Raw genomic sequence first — 13186 nt, forward strand, 5'->3', positions numbered from 1 at the left:
CTTGCTTGTTTCAATAAATCGGTCCTTGAGTTTTGTGATTTGTATGCGTGGTTTTGATATTACCTTGACGCAGGATGCAGAGGGGAACGCTGCCTAGATATGTTGGAGTTCTAGATGAGGCTGGGGGGGCCGCGGGATGTGTTGCTTGTCGGGCATCAGCGACGACGACTATAGACTATGATGGTGTTTGACACTTTGGATCTGAGGTTGACTTCCTTTGGGAGGCTGGCTAGTATTCAGAATGTCTGTCCCAGGTGAGGGGAGGGATTGTTTCCGAGGCCCGACGTACAATGCCGCTCCAGCGCCAAATCCTCCAATTATTGAGACGCGGACAAGTACCACAGCGGAAACGAGCTCGAATTTCTGATCGAAACTAAACCGGTTTAATTTTCCAACTGAGAACATCTACAATCTTGGCAGGCGCGCGCGGAACTGAGGGTTTTACATGGAAGGCATTACCCCTGCCTGGCCTCACATCCAACCATGCATCGTAGAACGCCTTTACTTCCGTCTTCATCTCCGGCCTAGAAAGTCATGTTACCTTGCTTGTAATGCGATAGAAAGTGAAGGTGAGATATACCCTCCACTCTGCTTAGACTCACGCTCACGTTGTCTCTCACGCTCGAAGAATTCTTCTCGTTGCTTCCGTTGCCGCTCCGCCGGATGTTGCTGTAGATGACGCTCCATCTGTGCTGGGGAGCGCATGGCTCGAGGTTCACGAGGGAGCGGTTGGGGAGCGGCGACTTCTAGCTCCTCTACGCTTGATGGAGGGGGCGGTCTTTTGATGGGTGGCTTTGTGGGCGATTGGGAGGGAGAAATGATCGATTGGGAGCAGGGCCAGTCTTTGGATGAAATCTCTCGCTCCGAGTCTGAGCTGTCGTCTGCTGCGCTCGATGAAGATTCGGCGTCATTTTCCGGTGTAGCTGGCTTTGAAGGAGGTGATGTTGTTTGGGCTCCTGACTGTGACGGCTTCTGCGCTTCAGCCGAGGCTTCGGCATTCCACTTTGACAGCAGCTCGATCGGGACGTTTGGATGGACGGGTGTACGGCCTGGTGGTGTTGGATGCCATGATGAAGCACATTCGAGAAGCTTGCGCTGATTGTCCGGGATCTTGCGACGACCGTATTTCATGTTGTCACTCTGTGTTGGTCGCGGCTTGGTAGGAGTCTCCGCAACAACTGCAGTGCTTGGCTCTTCACAAGGTGCCGGAGCTAGTGTGGGCTCGGGTGAGGCGTCACCCATTCTCACATCAGGCATTTCGCTTCGTGCGTCGCTCCGCGCAGCAGTGGGCAGCCGTGCGCTCTGCGGCGGAGGCTGGTGAGCGGTCTTCGATGGCACTGGCGCAGTTCCTTTGCCCTTTGGCTTGCCCATCAATTCCAAGAGATGGTTGGCTCTCATCGGCTGGTCTAGATTCACGCCCCTTTCGATTTCGTATCCATCGCGTGTCAACGAAGGGCCGCTCCGTCGTGGTGGCTGGGACTGTGGTACCTGACACGGACGCATGTCATCGTCATCGTCGTCGTCGATCTCGATTGGAGGCGGTCGCGGCGGCTGAACCTGCTCGCCTTCCTCGGGCTCTTCTTTGATAGGTGGCACGCGTATGGTCTTGACGTTCTCGAGGAGCAGTCGAATATGTTCATTCTCTTCGATGGGCTTCGGATCGCCATCTATCTTGCGGAGATGATGCTTGTAAAGAAGCTCTTCGATGTTGAGCTGTACGAAACCGTCGGCTGGGCCAAATGGCGTGCTGACAACCGTGACCTTCTTGATCTGGAAGACATCGCCGGTGACTTCAATATCGAGAGACTCATCGGTAGCTTCCTCAAAAGCCGCCACAGCCTCGTCCGAGAACTGCGCCTTGACCCTGGTAGCGCCGTCAGAAACGAAGCCAATGGTGGGATCCTTGGACGAGAGAACGTTGATTAGTTGAACGTCACAGCCATCTGGAGGCCGAGATGTGCTGCGAAAATTGCTCCCATCGTCGCTGAACCGGGTATCAGGATCAGCCTTGACACCGTCATCCAATCCTTGCCGCCAGGTCAGAACGTGCGAAATCTCCTCCCAAATGTAGTCGGCGAGCCACGCCTTACGTGACTTTGGCGCCATGCTGCTGCAGGTGTGGTGGATCTCGTGCGTGCATTGCGGGGCCTTGAGCAGAGGGCTGTCGATGGGGCTCGACTGAGAATGGTGAAGTGAAGCTCGAGTGGTGTGTATGTGGTTCGCGTGTGCGAAGGGTGGTGACGGTGAAGTCTGAATGCGCGCGTCGCGTCGCGAGGTGCATTCGTCCTGGCGGCGTCGGAGTCCGGCTCGGCTCCCGGCAAGCTGGATCGTGCGTCATATTCTACACCACTCTGCTGCACTGCACGAGGTCCGCGGAGGAGACTCGCTTCAGCTTCAGCAGATGCGGTGCACAGCTCGGACGCTGCGAGAGCCATACCTTGGCGCATATTCGAGATGCTAGACGAATGTCCACCACGACACGCCGCCGACCAGCATGGCACCTCCCGACACCAGTTCGCCGTCGTCTTCGAGCAACTTCATACCATTTCTTGGCGCCAGATCGCGTCGAGGCTCACTGGCCTCGATCGCGTCGCGGAAGGAGCTGGACAAGGATGTGCTGCAGCAGGCACTGAACGACATACATACACATGAATGCAAGTCGGTAGGATTGACGTCCTTCCATGACTTCGACGGCGCAGGAAGCCGGGGAGGAGCCAAAGAGCTTGTCAGTAATGGTGTCACGGGACTGTACAACAAGTTGCGGCAGAGCGTGGTTGGCGGTGGAAGTGCGCCTGCGCCTGCGCCTGCGCCGGTGAGAGACAGTAGCAGCGCCAAGGTCAGCAGGCCCAAGAGCAGCGAGTCGAAGGAATCGCTGCCTCTCGTGTCACCGTCACAGCAGTCGTCTTCTCCAGCCGCTTCGAGGCCCGATATCAGAAATCTGACTATCAAGAAGCCGCCGGCTGACATCCAGCCTGCTCATGCCTTGAGCCTTCCCGCTTCTCCACACGTCCGTAGTTTCTCAAGCAGTGAGTCTTCCGAAGTCAAGCCAAGCACGCCAAAATTACATACCGCAGATGGACAGCCAATCCCGTCCGATGACGTCCGACAGAGACAAGCTGAGGGCTTGAAAGTGATGCTGCCGAAAGATATTCCCGTCCATGCTCCAAAGCCTTCGCGTACTGCTCAGGATGCGCCCACCAAGGAGGATCTGGACAAGGCGCGCAGTGCGTGGATGGACAATGATCGCAGTGAAGTAGCCACCGATGCATTGGCGCGTGTACTCTCGCATCGTGAAGTGCCGATCACTGATCGACCGGAGCATCTCAAGCGCATAAATATCGAGGACGACGAAGCCATGGACGACTCAGATGATGCGGACGGCCTGGACGATCCGCTGCCTCAGCCGAGCCGGATTTTGGTGAATGACGTTCCCCGTAAATCGACTCCCGCCCCAGCGAAAGAGCAACGGGATCCAGGCAGGCCGCCCATGCCCAGAGCTGGTCCTTCTCACCTGCCTGGCTTCGATCCATCCCGTGCGTCATCCACTATGGATGGCTCAGAGCCCGATTCAAGGTCGAGTTCCATGGCTCCACCGCTTCGCAAACCCGCTCTAGAACCATCTCCCAATCTGAACTCAGCCTTGCAGCGTCGAAGGGCCGGCCTGAAACCCATGCCAAGTGCTTCATCCTCGCTGAACATCTCCAGCATCACGTCCCTCAAGCGTAGAGTCCTTGCCAAGGACTTCTGGATGAAGGATGAAAACGCAAAAGTCTGCTTCTCGTGCGGACAGAGCTTTTCTACCTTCAGACGGAAGCATCACTGCCGCACCTGCGGACAAATCTTTGATGCTAATTGCACAACACTAGTACCAGGCAGGCCCTTTGCGCTTCCAGGCACCGTGCGACTATGCAACCCTTGCGAAGAGATTATCTTCGGGGATGACGACTCGACTGTCTTCTCCGACGATGATGACTATCAGCGAAGCCCGATGGTGCAGAATTACGACAGCAGTCCTGCGATACAACGCTTCGACGGACCTGCTTTCAGCAGAGTCGATACTGAAGTACAGACTCCTTCCATCGGTATCCCCGTCTCACGTAGAAATCGAGAAGCAAAGAGGAGATCGGCTGTAATTGAGTTCGACGCACAGCCAACACATGTGCTGGCGCGTCCGAGCTCGTCGCACTCCTTGATTTCCCTGAGTAGACGTCCTCGGTCTTCCAGCCATCATCGTCGACGGCATTCTCGTCTTCAGCCGACACGTCTTGGCAGATCCAGTGTCGATGCTGAGCGTGGTCCATTTCATCAGCAGCATGGAAGCGAGCATCTTGAGAAGAAGCCAACACTTCCGACTTTCCACAACGACAATGTCATTGATCCTGACTTGGCTGCATTCCTTTCGGACGACGGTTCAGAGGACGAAGACCAGCCAAATATACTCTCCGCCGTCAGCGACGCGCACGCTGCCTCTCCTGGCGATCGAGAAAAGCTTGGCTTCAGTAATCTCTTCTCAACGGGAATACGCAAGGGGCGATCAAGAGGCACGGATCGACGCGTTGCACCTTCGAGTGCACACGATCTTAAAGAGGAAGACAAAGGCACACCCAGGTTGAAGCGCAGCCGGAATATGAGCAATGCCTCACTGACATTCAATCGCACATCGCCAAGGCGCAGCCGCAGCAATCTACTCTTGGGGACTGCAGAAGCTGACGGACATCACGCTCAGCCCACATCACCCCTCGTCACGGCGGGATCAACGCATGCCAGGGTAATCTCAAGCTCAAGCATGCAGCATGATCAGCCGAAGGATGACCTAGAGCTTTACCCTGCCAGCTATGAACATGTGAAGAAGCTGCTCTCGCAGCTATTGAAAGATCACAATGTGCCGAATCCACACGCATGGCAGAAGGCTTTGGTACCAATTCTGATGAGATGCACAGATGACGTAGAGCCTGATGTGCAGCAAGGCGATGACATGGACATCCGCCATTACGTCAAATTGAAGAAGGTGCCAGGTGGGCGTCCTGGGGATACAGCGTATGTGTCTGGCATTGTCTTCAGCAAGAATATTGCTCTGAAGACCATGGCTCGATCCATCAGTCACCCGCGCATACTCATTCTAGGCTTCGCAATCGAGTACGCTAGGCACGAATCGCACTTCATGAGTCTGGAACCTGTGATCGCGCAAGAACAAGAGTATCTTGCAAACATTGTCGGTCGCATTGCGAAGCTCAATCCACATGTGGTCCTAGTACAGAAGCATATATCTGGCCGGGCCCTGCACTTGCTGGAAGAGCGAGGTATCACTGTCGCATACAACATCAAGGAGTCCGTCCTGGCAGCAGTCGCCCGCGTTACCGAAACTGTCATGATCAATTCTATCGACAAACTCACAATTGATGCATCACGATTGGGATATTGCGAAAACTTCGAAGTGAAGACGTACGTTGCTGAAGGTCATCGCAAGACATACATATACTTGTCCGGTTGTGAGCCGGATCTTGGATGTACAGTTGTACTGAGAGGCGGCGACACTAAGACCTTGCGCATCATCAAGCGCATTGCGGAATTCATGTGTTACGTGGCCTACAATCTCAAGCTGGAAAACTACCTGCTCCGAGACTCTTTTGTGTCGGTACCGGCCACAGCACACAGCCAGATCGAGGCCCATGACAATCCTATCAATGGCATTGCAAACCCAGACAACAAGCAAGAGACTATCAATCAAACCCTTGCTAAGGAAATCGAAGGCGGCAGCGACCATGTTTTCAAGTACGATGAATACGAGAAGAAGACACGGCAGCGGATTCTGTCGGCTTCGCCGTTTGTCATCTTCATGCAGCCCTACATTTTGACGCAATTACGAGATCTAGAGCGAAGACTGACTACCTACAAAATCCTTCGAGACACCTACGCTGCCGCCGATGAACAGGGCGAAGACCAACCAGAGAGCAATATCAGCGAACACTTCAGCTTGGTTCGACCCGACATGGTGAATGCACCCGCCTCTAAGGACTTCCCAAAAGCTGTTCGCGAATATTTGCATGCAGTGCACGAGGCTCAGCTCGAGAAAGCAGAACACATGTTTGAGACACAGGAGCGCCAGTGGCAATCATTTCTCGATGGCAAGCTTGATCCATTCGATCCATTTTCACACCAAAAAATTATGGTCTTGTACTCGATCGTTAGCAGTATCACGTCCGCGCCATGCTCTGGCCCAGGACTTCTTGGCATAGGTTTCTATGCGTCGTTCCAGAAGACTGAACCGAACCATGACGAAGATATCACGTTGGGCCAGTATATCGAGGACCTCACCTATGGCGCAAGTACTACTTGTCATGAGTGTGGTAAGAAGATGCTGGATCACCATAGACAGTACGTCCATGGCTACGGACAGCTAACCGTCAGTTTGTCGCGCCAGCCTGCAAAGATGCAGGGCTATGATTCGATCATCCTCATGTGGTCGACGTGCAGGCTCTGTCGTCAAGAGACGACAGTGACGCAAATGAGCGACCACACCTGGAAGTACAGCTTCGCCAAGTATCTGGAGCTCAGTTTCTGGAGCTCGAAGCTGCATCCGCGCGCCGGTCTGTGCAAGCACGATATTCACAGGGACTTTGTGCGTTGTTTTGGGCTGAAAGACATAGTCATTCGCCTGCAATACGATCCAGTCGACATCTATGACGTTGTCGTTCCGCGAGAACGTGTGACTTGGAAAGTTGAGGCTGACCTCACAGTCAAGAATGAGCAATTCACCCACTTTGAACAGCGGCTCGAGGCATTCACAAACAGCGTCAGGCGGCGTCTTGAGACCATCAACGTGGACACCCTCGATGAGAAGACCGCTGCCGAAGCCCACGCGTTGGTTGATCATCTAAAGTCTGTGGCAGAGCAGGATCATGCCGATCTTCTGCACAAGCTGCAGGTCAAGTATGCCACCAGCCGGTATTATGAGCTGACTCCGCTCAATCGAGCGCTTCGTTTCATGGACGAAAAAGCAATCTGGTGGGATGCCGAGTTTGAGAAATTTGAGAAGAATTACTTCCCCTCGGAAGGTGACATTCGCAAACTCGCTGCCCAGCAGCTTGAACAAATGTTCAAGTCGCAACCGCCCGCCGTCAGCGTTGCAGGGAGCGAAGTTGGCTCTGACACCGAGGACGGGACAGAAGTGCGTAAGAGACCTGGAGCCTCAAGGCAAGCAACACAGGATGAGCTGCTGAAAGAGAAGGCCCAAGACGTCATGTACTCTGTTGTGGAGGAGCATAAGGCTGCAGAAAACGAGAAGCTGGAGCCAGTCATTAGCAACGACTCCGAAATGACGCTTGATGCTCAGCTGACACGAGTGCCAACGCCCAGAAAGGAGCTGGAAGAAGTGGTGGAAAGAGAGGATGTTAAGCACTTGGATCTCGCGATACCAGCGCAGGCTTCTCCCCCAAGTGCTGCAAACACGGATGAGAACCTAAACTCCTCTTCTCTGGCTGACACTGCCGACCACGATGCTGGTGATCGGGAAGAGCCATTCGCCACACAGCCGAAGCCTCTTAGCTCGGGTTTGCTCGAAAGAATCGAGGCGATACGAAGCACCCGTGCTGCTGGCGGTCCCGATATTTCTGACAACGAGTCGAAGATCCCGCGACTATCTGATCTGCAAAAGACAGATGGGCAGCGGAGGAGGGACGCGAGCCCACGTCCAGTAGCGCCGGCACTACTACGCGCCACCTCTTCACCTGGCCATCCAGCCCACGCCCTCCGCAATGGCGAGGAATTGAGCGCGGATCATAGCAATGATGCTGTGGCAAAGAACCAGAGCCATTTGCAGGCCCCAGGTCACGACAAGCCATCGTTAGAGCACCGAATTTCCGATCGCATTGGTATGGGACGGCTCGCCACAAAAGTGGGCAAAGTTGCTCCTTCCCTCATCCCCCGCAGCATACCATTCAAAGACCACGGCGAGAGTCACAAGATTTCGTCGACTGTCTCTGCCTTGGCCAAGCATTTCGACCAAATGTCGCGTGAATTCGAGGAAGCACGAAAGAAAGAACGCAGACAACGAGATATGAGAAGTCGTCACAATCGTGCAAATCCACTTGCGAGCTCGATGCCTGTTGTAGAGATCTACTCGAACGCAGCCGACGCTGTTGGCGAAAAGAAGCAAGAAGAAAAACTAGACCAACGGGCCAGAAGTAGAGTTGAGGCAGAAGTTGCAAGAAACCAGCCAGAGGACGTACCTCTTGTCGACAGCGATCAAAAGTCATTTATATCGGGGAAAAATCCGCCAATGGATGAGGAATCTGGAGCAGCGCCCGGCGCGGATAACGTTCCTGGCGAGCTGACAGATGCAACAGATGCGGAAGCCAGCGACACGGACCACGAGCGCACACCAGGTCGTAAAAGAGATGTGTTAGATCCGAACAACGGCCCTGTGACGAGCAGTCATGATTTGCTGGAGCTCGGATCTGAGCTCACCATACCGGAGCATAGGAAAAATGTCTGGTTTAAATACTTGGCCGAATTCTGGAGCAAGCGATCCGCATCTGGTTGGGCCAGCCTGGAGTATCCACTACATCCTACCGAGCACGTCTTTGAGGACTCCGACATTATTGTGCGCGAAGATGAACCATCTAGTGTCATCGCGCTAAGCTTAGCATGCGCAGACTATCGAGCCAAGGAGGCACAGTTCCGCAATAAGCCGAGTCGACAGCCGTTCTCGAAGCATAGCCATGGTCACGAGCACATGCGATATAAACACGGACACCAGCACACCGCATCTCATTCAAGTGCAGGCCCACTAACGGATGAAGAGATTCTCAGTACAGATATTGAAGCCAGCTTGCTTAGTGATACTGGAACACATATGAAGTACTCTTTTACCCATGGAGCTGTCAAAGCGAATTGCAAGATCTTCTACGCGGAATCTTTTGATGCGCTCAGACGCAAATGTGGTGTGGCGGACCGGTTCATGGAAAGCATGTCTCGATGCCTCAAGTTCGACTCTAAAGGCGGCAAGACCAAATCGCTCTTCCTCCGCACTCTGGACAACAGGTTCATCATCAAATCCCTGCAGGAGGTCGAGCTGAAAGCTTTCACCAAGTTTGCGCCTGACTACTTCAACTTCATGTCCTACACCCTCTTTCATGGTGTGCCGTCTGTCATCGCTAAAATGTTTGGACTCTTCCAAGTCAACATCCGCAATCCAGCCACAGGCGTCGATTTCAGCTACTATCTCCTAGTCATGGAAAATCTCTTCTACGAACGCAACCCCGACCGTCGGTTCGATCTCAAAGGTTCCATGCGAAATCGCAAAATCGAATCAACAGGCCAAGCCGACGAAGTCCTGCTCGACGAAAACCTCGTGGAAACAATCTTCGAATCGCCACTCTTTGTCCGCGAGCATTCTCGTAAGCTCCTCCAAGCTTCAGTTTTTAACGACACACTGTGGCTCTGTAAACAAAACGTCATGGACTACTCCCTAATGGCAGGCTTCGACGACGCGAGGAAAGAGCTAGTCGTGGGGATCATCGATTGCATCAGAACATATACTTGGGACAAGAAGTTAGAATCTTGGATCAAAGATCGAGGCAAGAACAAACCTACCATTACTTCTCCGAAGGATTATCGAAATCGGTTTCGGGTCAGTATGATGCAGTATGTCCTCCAGGCACCGAACTGTTGGCATCAGTTTCAGGCACAGTTGGGCATGCCCAAGATGTTGCCGGAGGAGAGTGGGTCTACTACTGCTGCTACTGGGAGTGGGACTTTAGGTGCGAAGGAGGGGGAGGAGAATGCGGAGGCCAGTGCGAATGTTTCGTGAAAATGGAAAAGAGGTGGTGACTCATGAGATTATGATATGATACGACAGATTGGACGGCCGCTGAGAGGAGGCGTGTGTTGAGGCATTGGCTAAGGGAGGTTTCTTTTGGCAATTAGCGTGGCGTTTTGGGTAGCTTTGAGGTTAGCATGACGACCTTTATTCAATCAAGAGCATGGTTTCAATGAATATGATGAGCTTTCACATACTGGCCGCTGGGCATGGGGCCTGTATTGGCACGTGCTGCAGCGGCCTGTGATCCCCCAATCAGTGCCTGTTGTTATCATTCACCAACCGTGAGGCCGATGCATAGATTGCAACGTGCAAGGGAGCCTCGTTCGACAACAGCTGGGCTACTAGCCTACTCATCATCGAGTCGTCGCAGGTGTTGAGCGTCAGGTAGCCGTCGCATTTGACGAGCGCGAATCTGAACAAGAAATCCACCTGTAGCTTTCTTGATGGTGTGCGTGTCCAAATCTCACGAGTTTCAAAGACTGCTTGCACAGCGCGGGTGAGATTGGAATGTATCGCATCGATTTTCGTTTGACAAGCCTCGAGGTTGAAAACGCATTCTGCTTTTCCTTCTTTATACTGTCCCAAACGACTTTGCTGTTCTCCGATCGTGTTCTGCAGATCAGGTTAGCATACTGCCACAGTAGGCTAGCGATTTGCATACCAGCATTAGTGGCGTCTCCAAAAGTATTCGCTTCAATGTCGAGGTAGCCGTGCCAGCTTCGCATGCGATACAACAAGAATCAGCGGTATTCTGAGCTTGGTCGAGATTTGAGACAGATGCTGGCGCGGACTCCAGGGCGAGAATTATCTTCAGGTCAGAAGATCCGACTTCTCTGCGTCGTGAGCGCGATGGGAGACTCACCGTTGACGTCCGTGCTTCGTGGTCTGTGGCCATACGACAGCACGCAGCCATCCATCCGGTCCGAGAACACAGGCGCCATACTTATCTTGCAGTCGTGGATGCCGCCGAATTGCGAGCGCGAGCTTGTCCGGCTGATCGCAGATTTTTGTGACTTGATCGAAATCTCCTCGTACGGCCAGATCGACAAGTTTGGGTATCTTGCGCAACTTGCGCTCTGTCGCTTCTTCCACAGCATCGTCGGCCATTGTCTCACCCTTGGCCCGGGCGACAGGATATGGAAGTGTGATCGAGAGATCATCCCCCTCAAGTTCAGTTGGCGTCGGCGCAGAAGCATGAGTTCTCCGGGATGCTGCACCGGCTACAAAAGCACGGTATGGGAATGGGTGACCATTCGTTCGTTGCCGTGCCACAGGCTGCAGCTTTGTTGAAGCTCCCCTCAGACCGCATAGCAAACTTCAATGAAGGCTCAAACGCGCCTCCGACTGACTGAACAATAGCCCCAGTGTCTGACCATCGTGTCAAAGATTTCAAGAAGGCTCATGTCTGCTCTGAGGCATGAGCACATCTTTAAAAATCGCTGCCACTTCCGCGACGCCTTGGATACGTTTGCCGAATCGAATGGAAGGGCGCTGTTTGCTGCATCAAGTGATTTGCCGTTTCATCGCATCTGCATGTGCATGCGCCACACACACGCTTCACTTCACTTCACTTTACTTTCCCCGGCCATCCACAATATTGCACACTTCACTTTATATACCTTCACATGCCATCATTCTTTCACCCCAAGCCCTTCTTCGCCTCCTCATATCAACACCGCAACGTCGCAAACTTCTACACCACTAAGACTTCACCAAAATGTGCGGGCCCCTCGTCGTCACCTGCTTCGAGCAGAGCCCCTACGAGCGTGAGGGCCAAGGTATCAGCCACCACTACATCACACTGCCTGAACTGGAAGTCCCCTGCATGAGACCAGGTTCTGAAGGCTGCAAGAAGAAAAGCTGTCCTCTCGTGGATTTCCAAAACCCGCCGACGGCGTGTGCAGGTGGGTCGTGTCGCGGCGAATGTGTGATCTTGATGCTGATGAGTGATAGCTGTTGTGCACGGCTTGAACCCGAGGGGACAAGCAGGTGCTGATCTCTGCTGCCAGACGCTGCGGAAGTATGGCACTGCGTTGCACAAGTTCAATTTTGGGGGAGAGAAGGGAAAATCGTGGTTGCGGACGTGGTTGGAAGGTTTGGTTCGTGGGTCGAAACGGAATGAGATTGTCACATCTTAAGGAAGAAGAGCACCCATGAACGCGAGCAGAGGTCGATGGGGCGAGGAAGAGAGGCTTGGGATAGCTTCTAGCATGAGGCCGAGCAGAAAGACGTGTGTCTGTACCTCCAGCGCTTTGGAGTTGGAGACCGAGACCATGCACGGAAGGTACTGAGCTCAAAAAAGTCATTTGGTAGTTGTTAAGCTGGAAATCAAGAAGCCCGAACGCGAAATTCATCCGATAGCCTTGCCCTTGCCCTTTCCTTCATAGGCTTGAGCAGGGACTTCTTCTTCATCGTCATCGTCAGAGCTGTCTTCGTCCTCGTCATCCCAGCCGAAAAATGTCCTTCCCTCGCCTTTGCTAGACGCCTCGGGCTTCACTTCCACATCTGAGCCCGAGCTCTCCTCCTCGTCCTCATCCTCACTATCTCCACCATCTTGCTCCATAGAACTTTCCGACCCAGTCCTTTCAAGCAAGCCTTCTCTCATGGCCTTTATGACAGCCTGCCTGGTCTTCTCCTCAGCTTCCTCCTTTTGCTCCACATACTCAGCATCAAGCCTTCCTTTATTCGCACCACCTTTCCCACTCTTGATCTCCTCTGCCCGTCTCTCCGCAGCTTCAACAACCTCTTGCCATCGCTTCTTCCTCTCTTCTTTCTCCTTCCTCTCCATCTCAGGCTTGATGGCGAGATAGTCAGCCAGACGCTTCGCCTCATCCACAGTGCGCAGGCGACGTCCATCCAGGTTGCGGTTCGAGCCATTTGGGTTTGTGTTGTTATTCTTGTTCTTCCGGCTGCTCATACGGCCACCAGCGGCACGAAGTTGCGAGCCAAACCCACCCTTACCACCACATAGTCGGCGCGAGAGGCGGAGAGACAGAATGGAGTCGTTTGGAGAGTTCAGCAGGGAAGTGATTGGTGCCGAATCGCCGCGCAATAGCTGCTTGTTGGAGACAGTTGTGAGTAGGAGTCGGTCATCCTGGACGGGCAACCGAGCAAATATGCTGCTGTAGACATCGCGGATTGGGGTTGATGCCCTTGTGGGGAGTGAGAGAGTGCGTGGTAGGTCCAGTCCAGCGAAGGTCGCCAGGAGAATGTTGATAGTTGCCTCAGGCTGGGCCATATCGAGTGCTTTTAGTGCAGCCTTGAGAAAATGATTGTCGCGGTCGAGGTGTGCAATCGTCAAGAATTGCCGGTATTGATTGTAATCACAAGCACCGACTGAGGGCGTGAACGAGAAGTAGACGA

General features: G+C 53.5%; 4 protein-coding genes across 4 annotated transcripts; 1 reads left to right on the forward strand and 3 right to left on the reverse strand.

Moving 5' to 3' along the window:
• Nucleotides 1–10: 10 nt before the first annotated feature.
• MYCFIDRAFT_170975 (uncharacterized protein) lies at nt 11–2447 on the reverse strand (the record flags this gene model as incomplete). Its single annotated transcript, XM_007923930.1, has 5 exons — nt 11–168; nt 195–405; nt 434–470; nt 542–2198; nt 2243–2447. 5 exons carry the CDS (start codon nt 2445–2447, stop codon nt 11–13), a joined length of 2268 nt encoding a protein of 755 aa, XP_007922121.1.
• Nucleotides 2448–2494: 47 nt separating this feature from the next.
• Nucleotides 2495–9892, forward strand: MYCFIDRAFT_206383 (1-phosphatidylinositol-3-phosphate 5-kinase; the record flags this gene model as incomplete). The annotated part of the gene is made up of 3 exons (XM_007924095.1): nt 2495–9761; nt 9796–9807; nt 9840–9892. The coding sequence occupies 3 exons, from the start codon at nt 2495–2497 to the stop codon at nt 9890–9892; spliced, it is 7332 nt and encodes a 2443-aa protein (XP_007922286.1).
• A 31-nt stretch (nt 9893–9923) lies between these two features.
• MYCFIDRAFT_170977 (uncharacterized protein) lies at nt 9924–12129 on the reverse strand (the record flags this gene model as incomplete). Its single annotated transcript, XM_007923931.1, has 13 exons — nt 9924–9965; nt 10014–10061; nt 10100–10422; nt 10457–10656; nt 10686–11024; nt 11056–11171; nt 11197–11231; nt 11270–11352; nt 11390–11398; nt 11427–11432; nt 11467–11486; nt 11526–11762; nt 11788–12129. 13 exons carry the CDS (start codon nt 12127–12129, stop codon nt 9924–9926), a joined length of 1800 nt encoding a protein of 599 aa, XP_007922122.1.
• Nucleotides 12130–12173: 44 nt separating this feature from the next.
• Nucleotides 12174–13061, reverse strand: MYCFIDRAFT_126796 (uncharacterized protein; the record flags this gene model as incomplete). Its single annotated transcript, XM_007923932.1, has 1 exon — nt 12174–13061. The coding sequence occupies one exon, from the start codon at nt 13059–13061 to the stop codon at nt 12174–12176; it is 888 nt and encodes a 295-aa protein (XP_007922123.1).
• Nucleotides 13062–13186: the final 125 nt, after the last annotated feature.

This window comes from Pseudocercospora fijiensis (assembly GCF_000340215.1).
Source record: "Pseudocercospora fijiensis CIRAD86 unplaced genomic scaffold MYCFIscaffold_1, whole genome shotgun sequence".
In the NCBI taxonomy this organism is placed as follows: Eukaryota; Fungi; Ascomycota; class Dothideomycetes; order Mycosphaerellales; family Mycosphaerellaceae; genus Pseudocercospora; species Pseudocercospora fijiensis.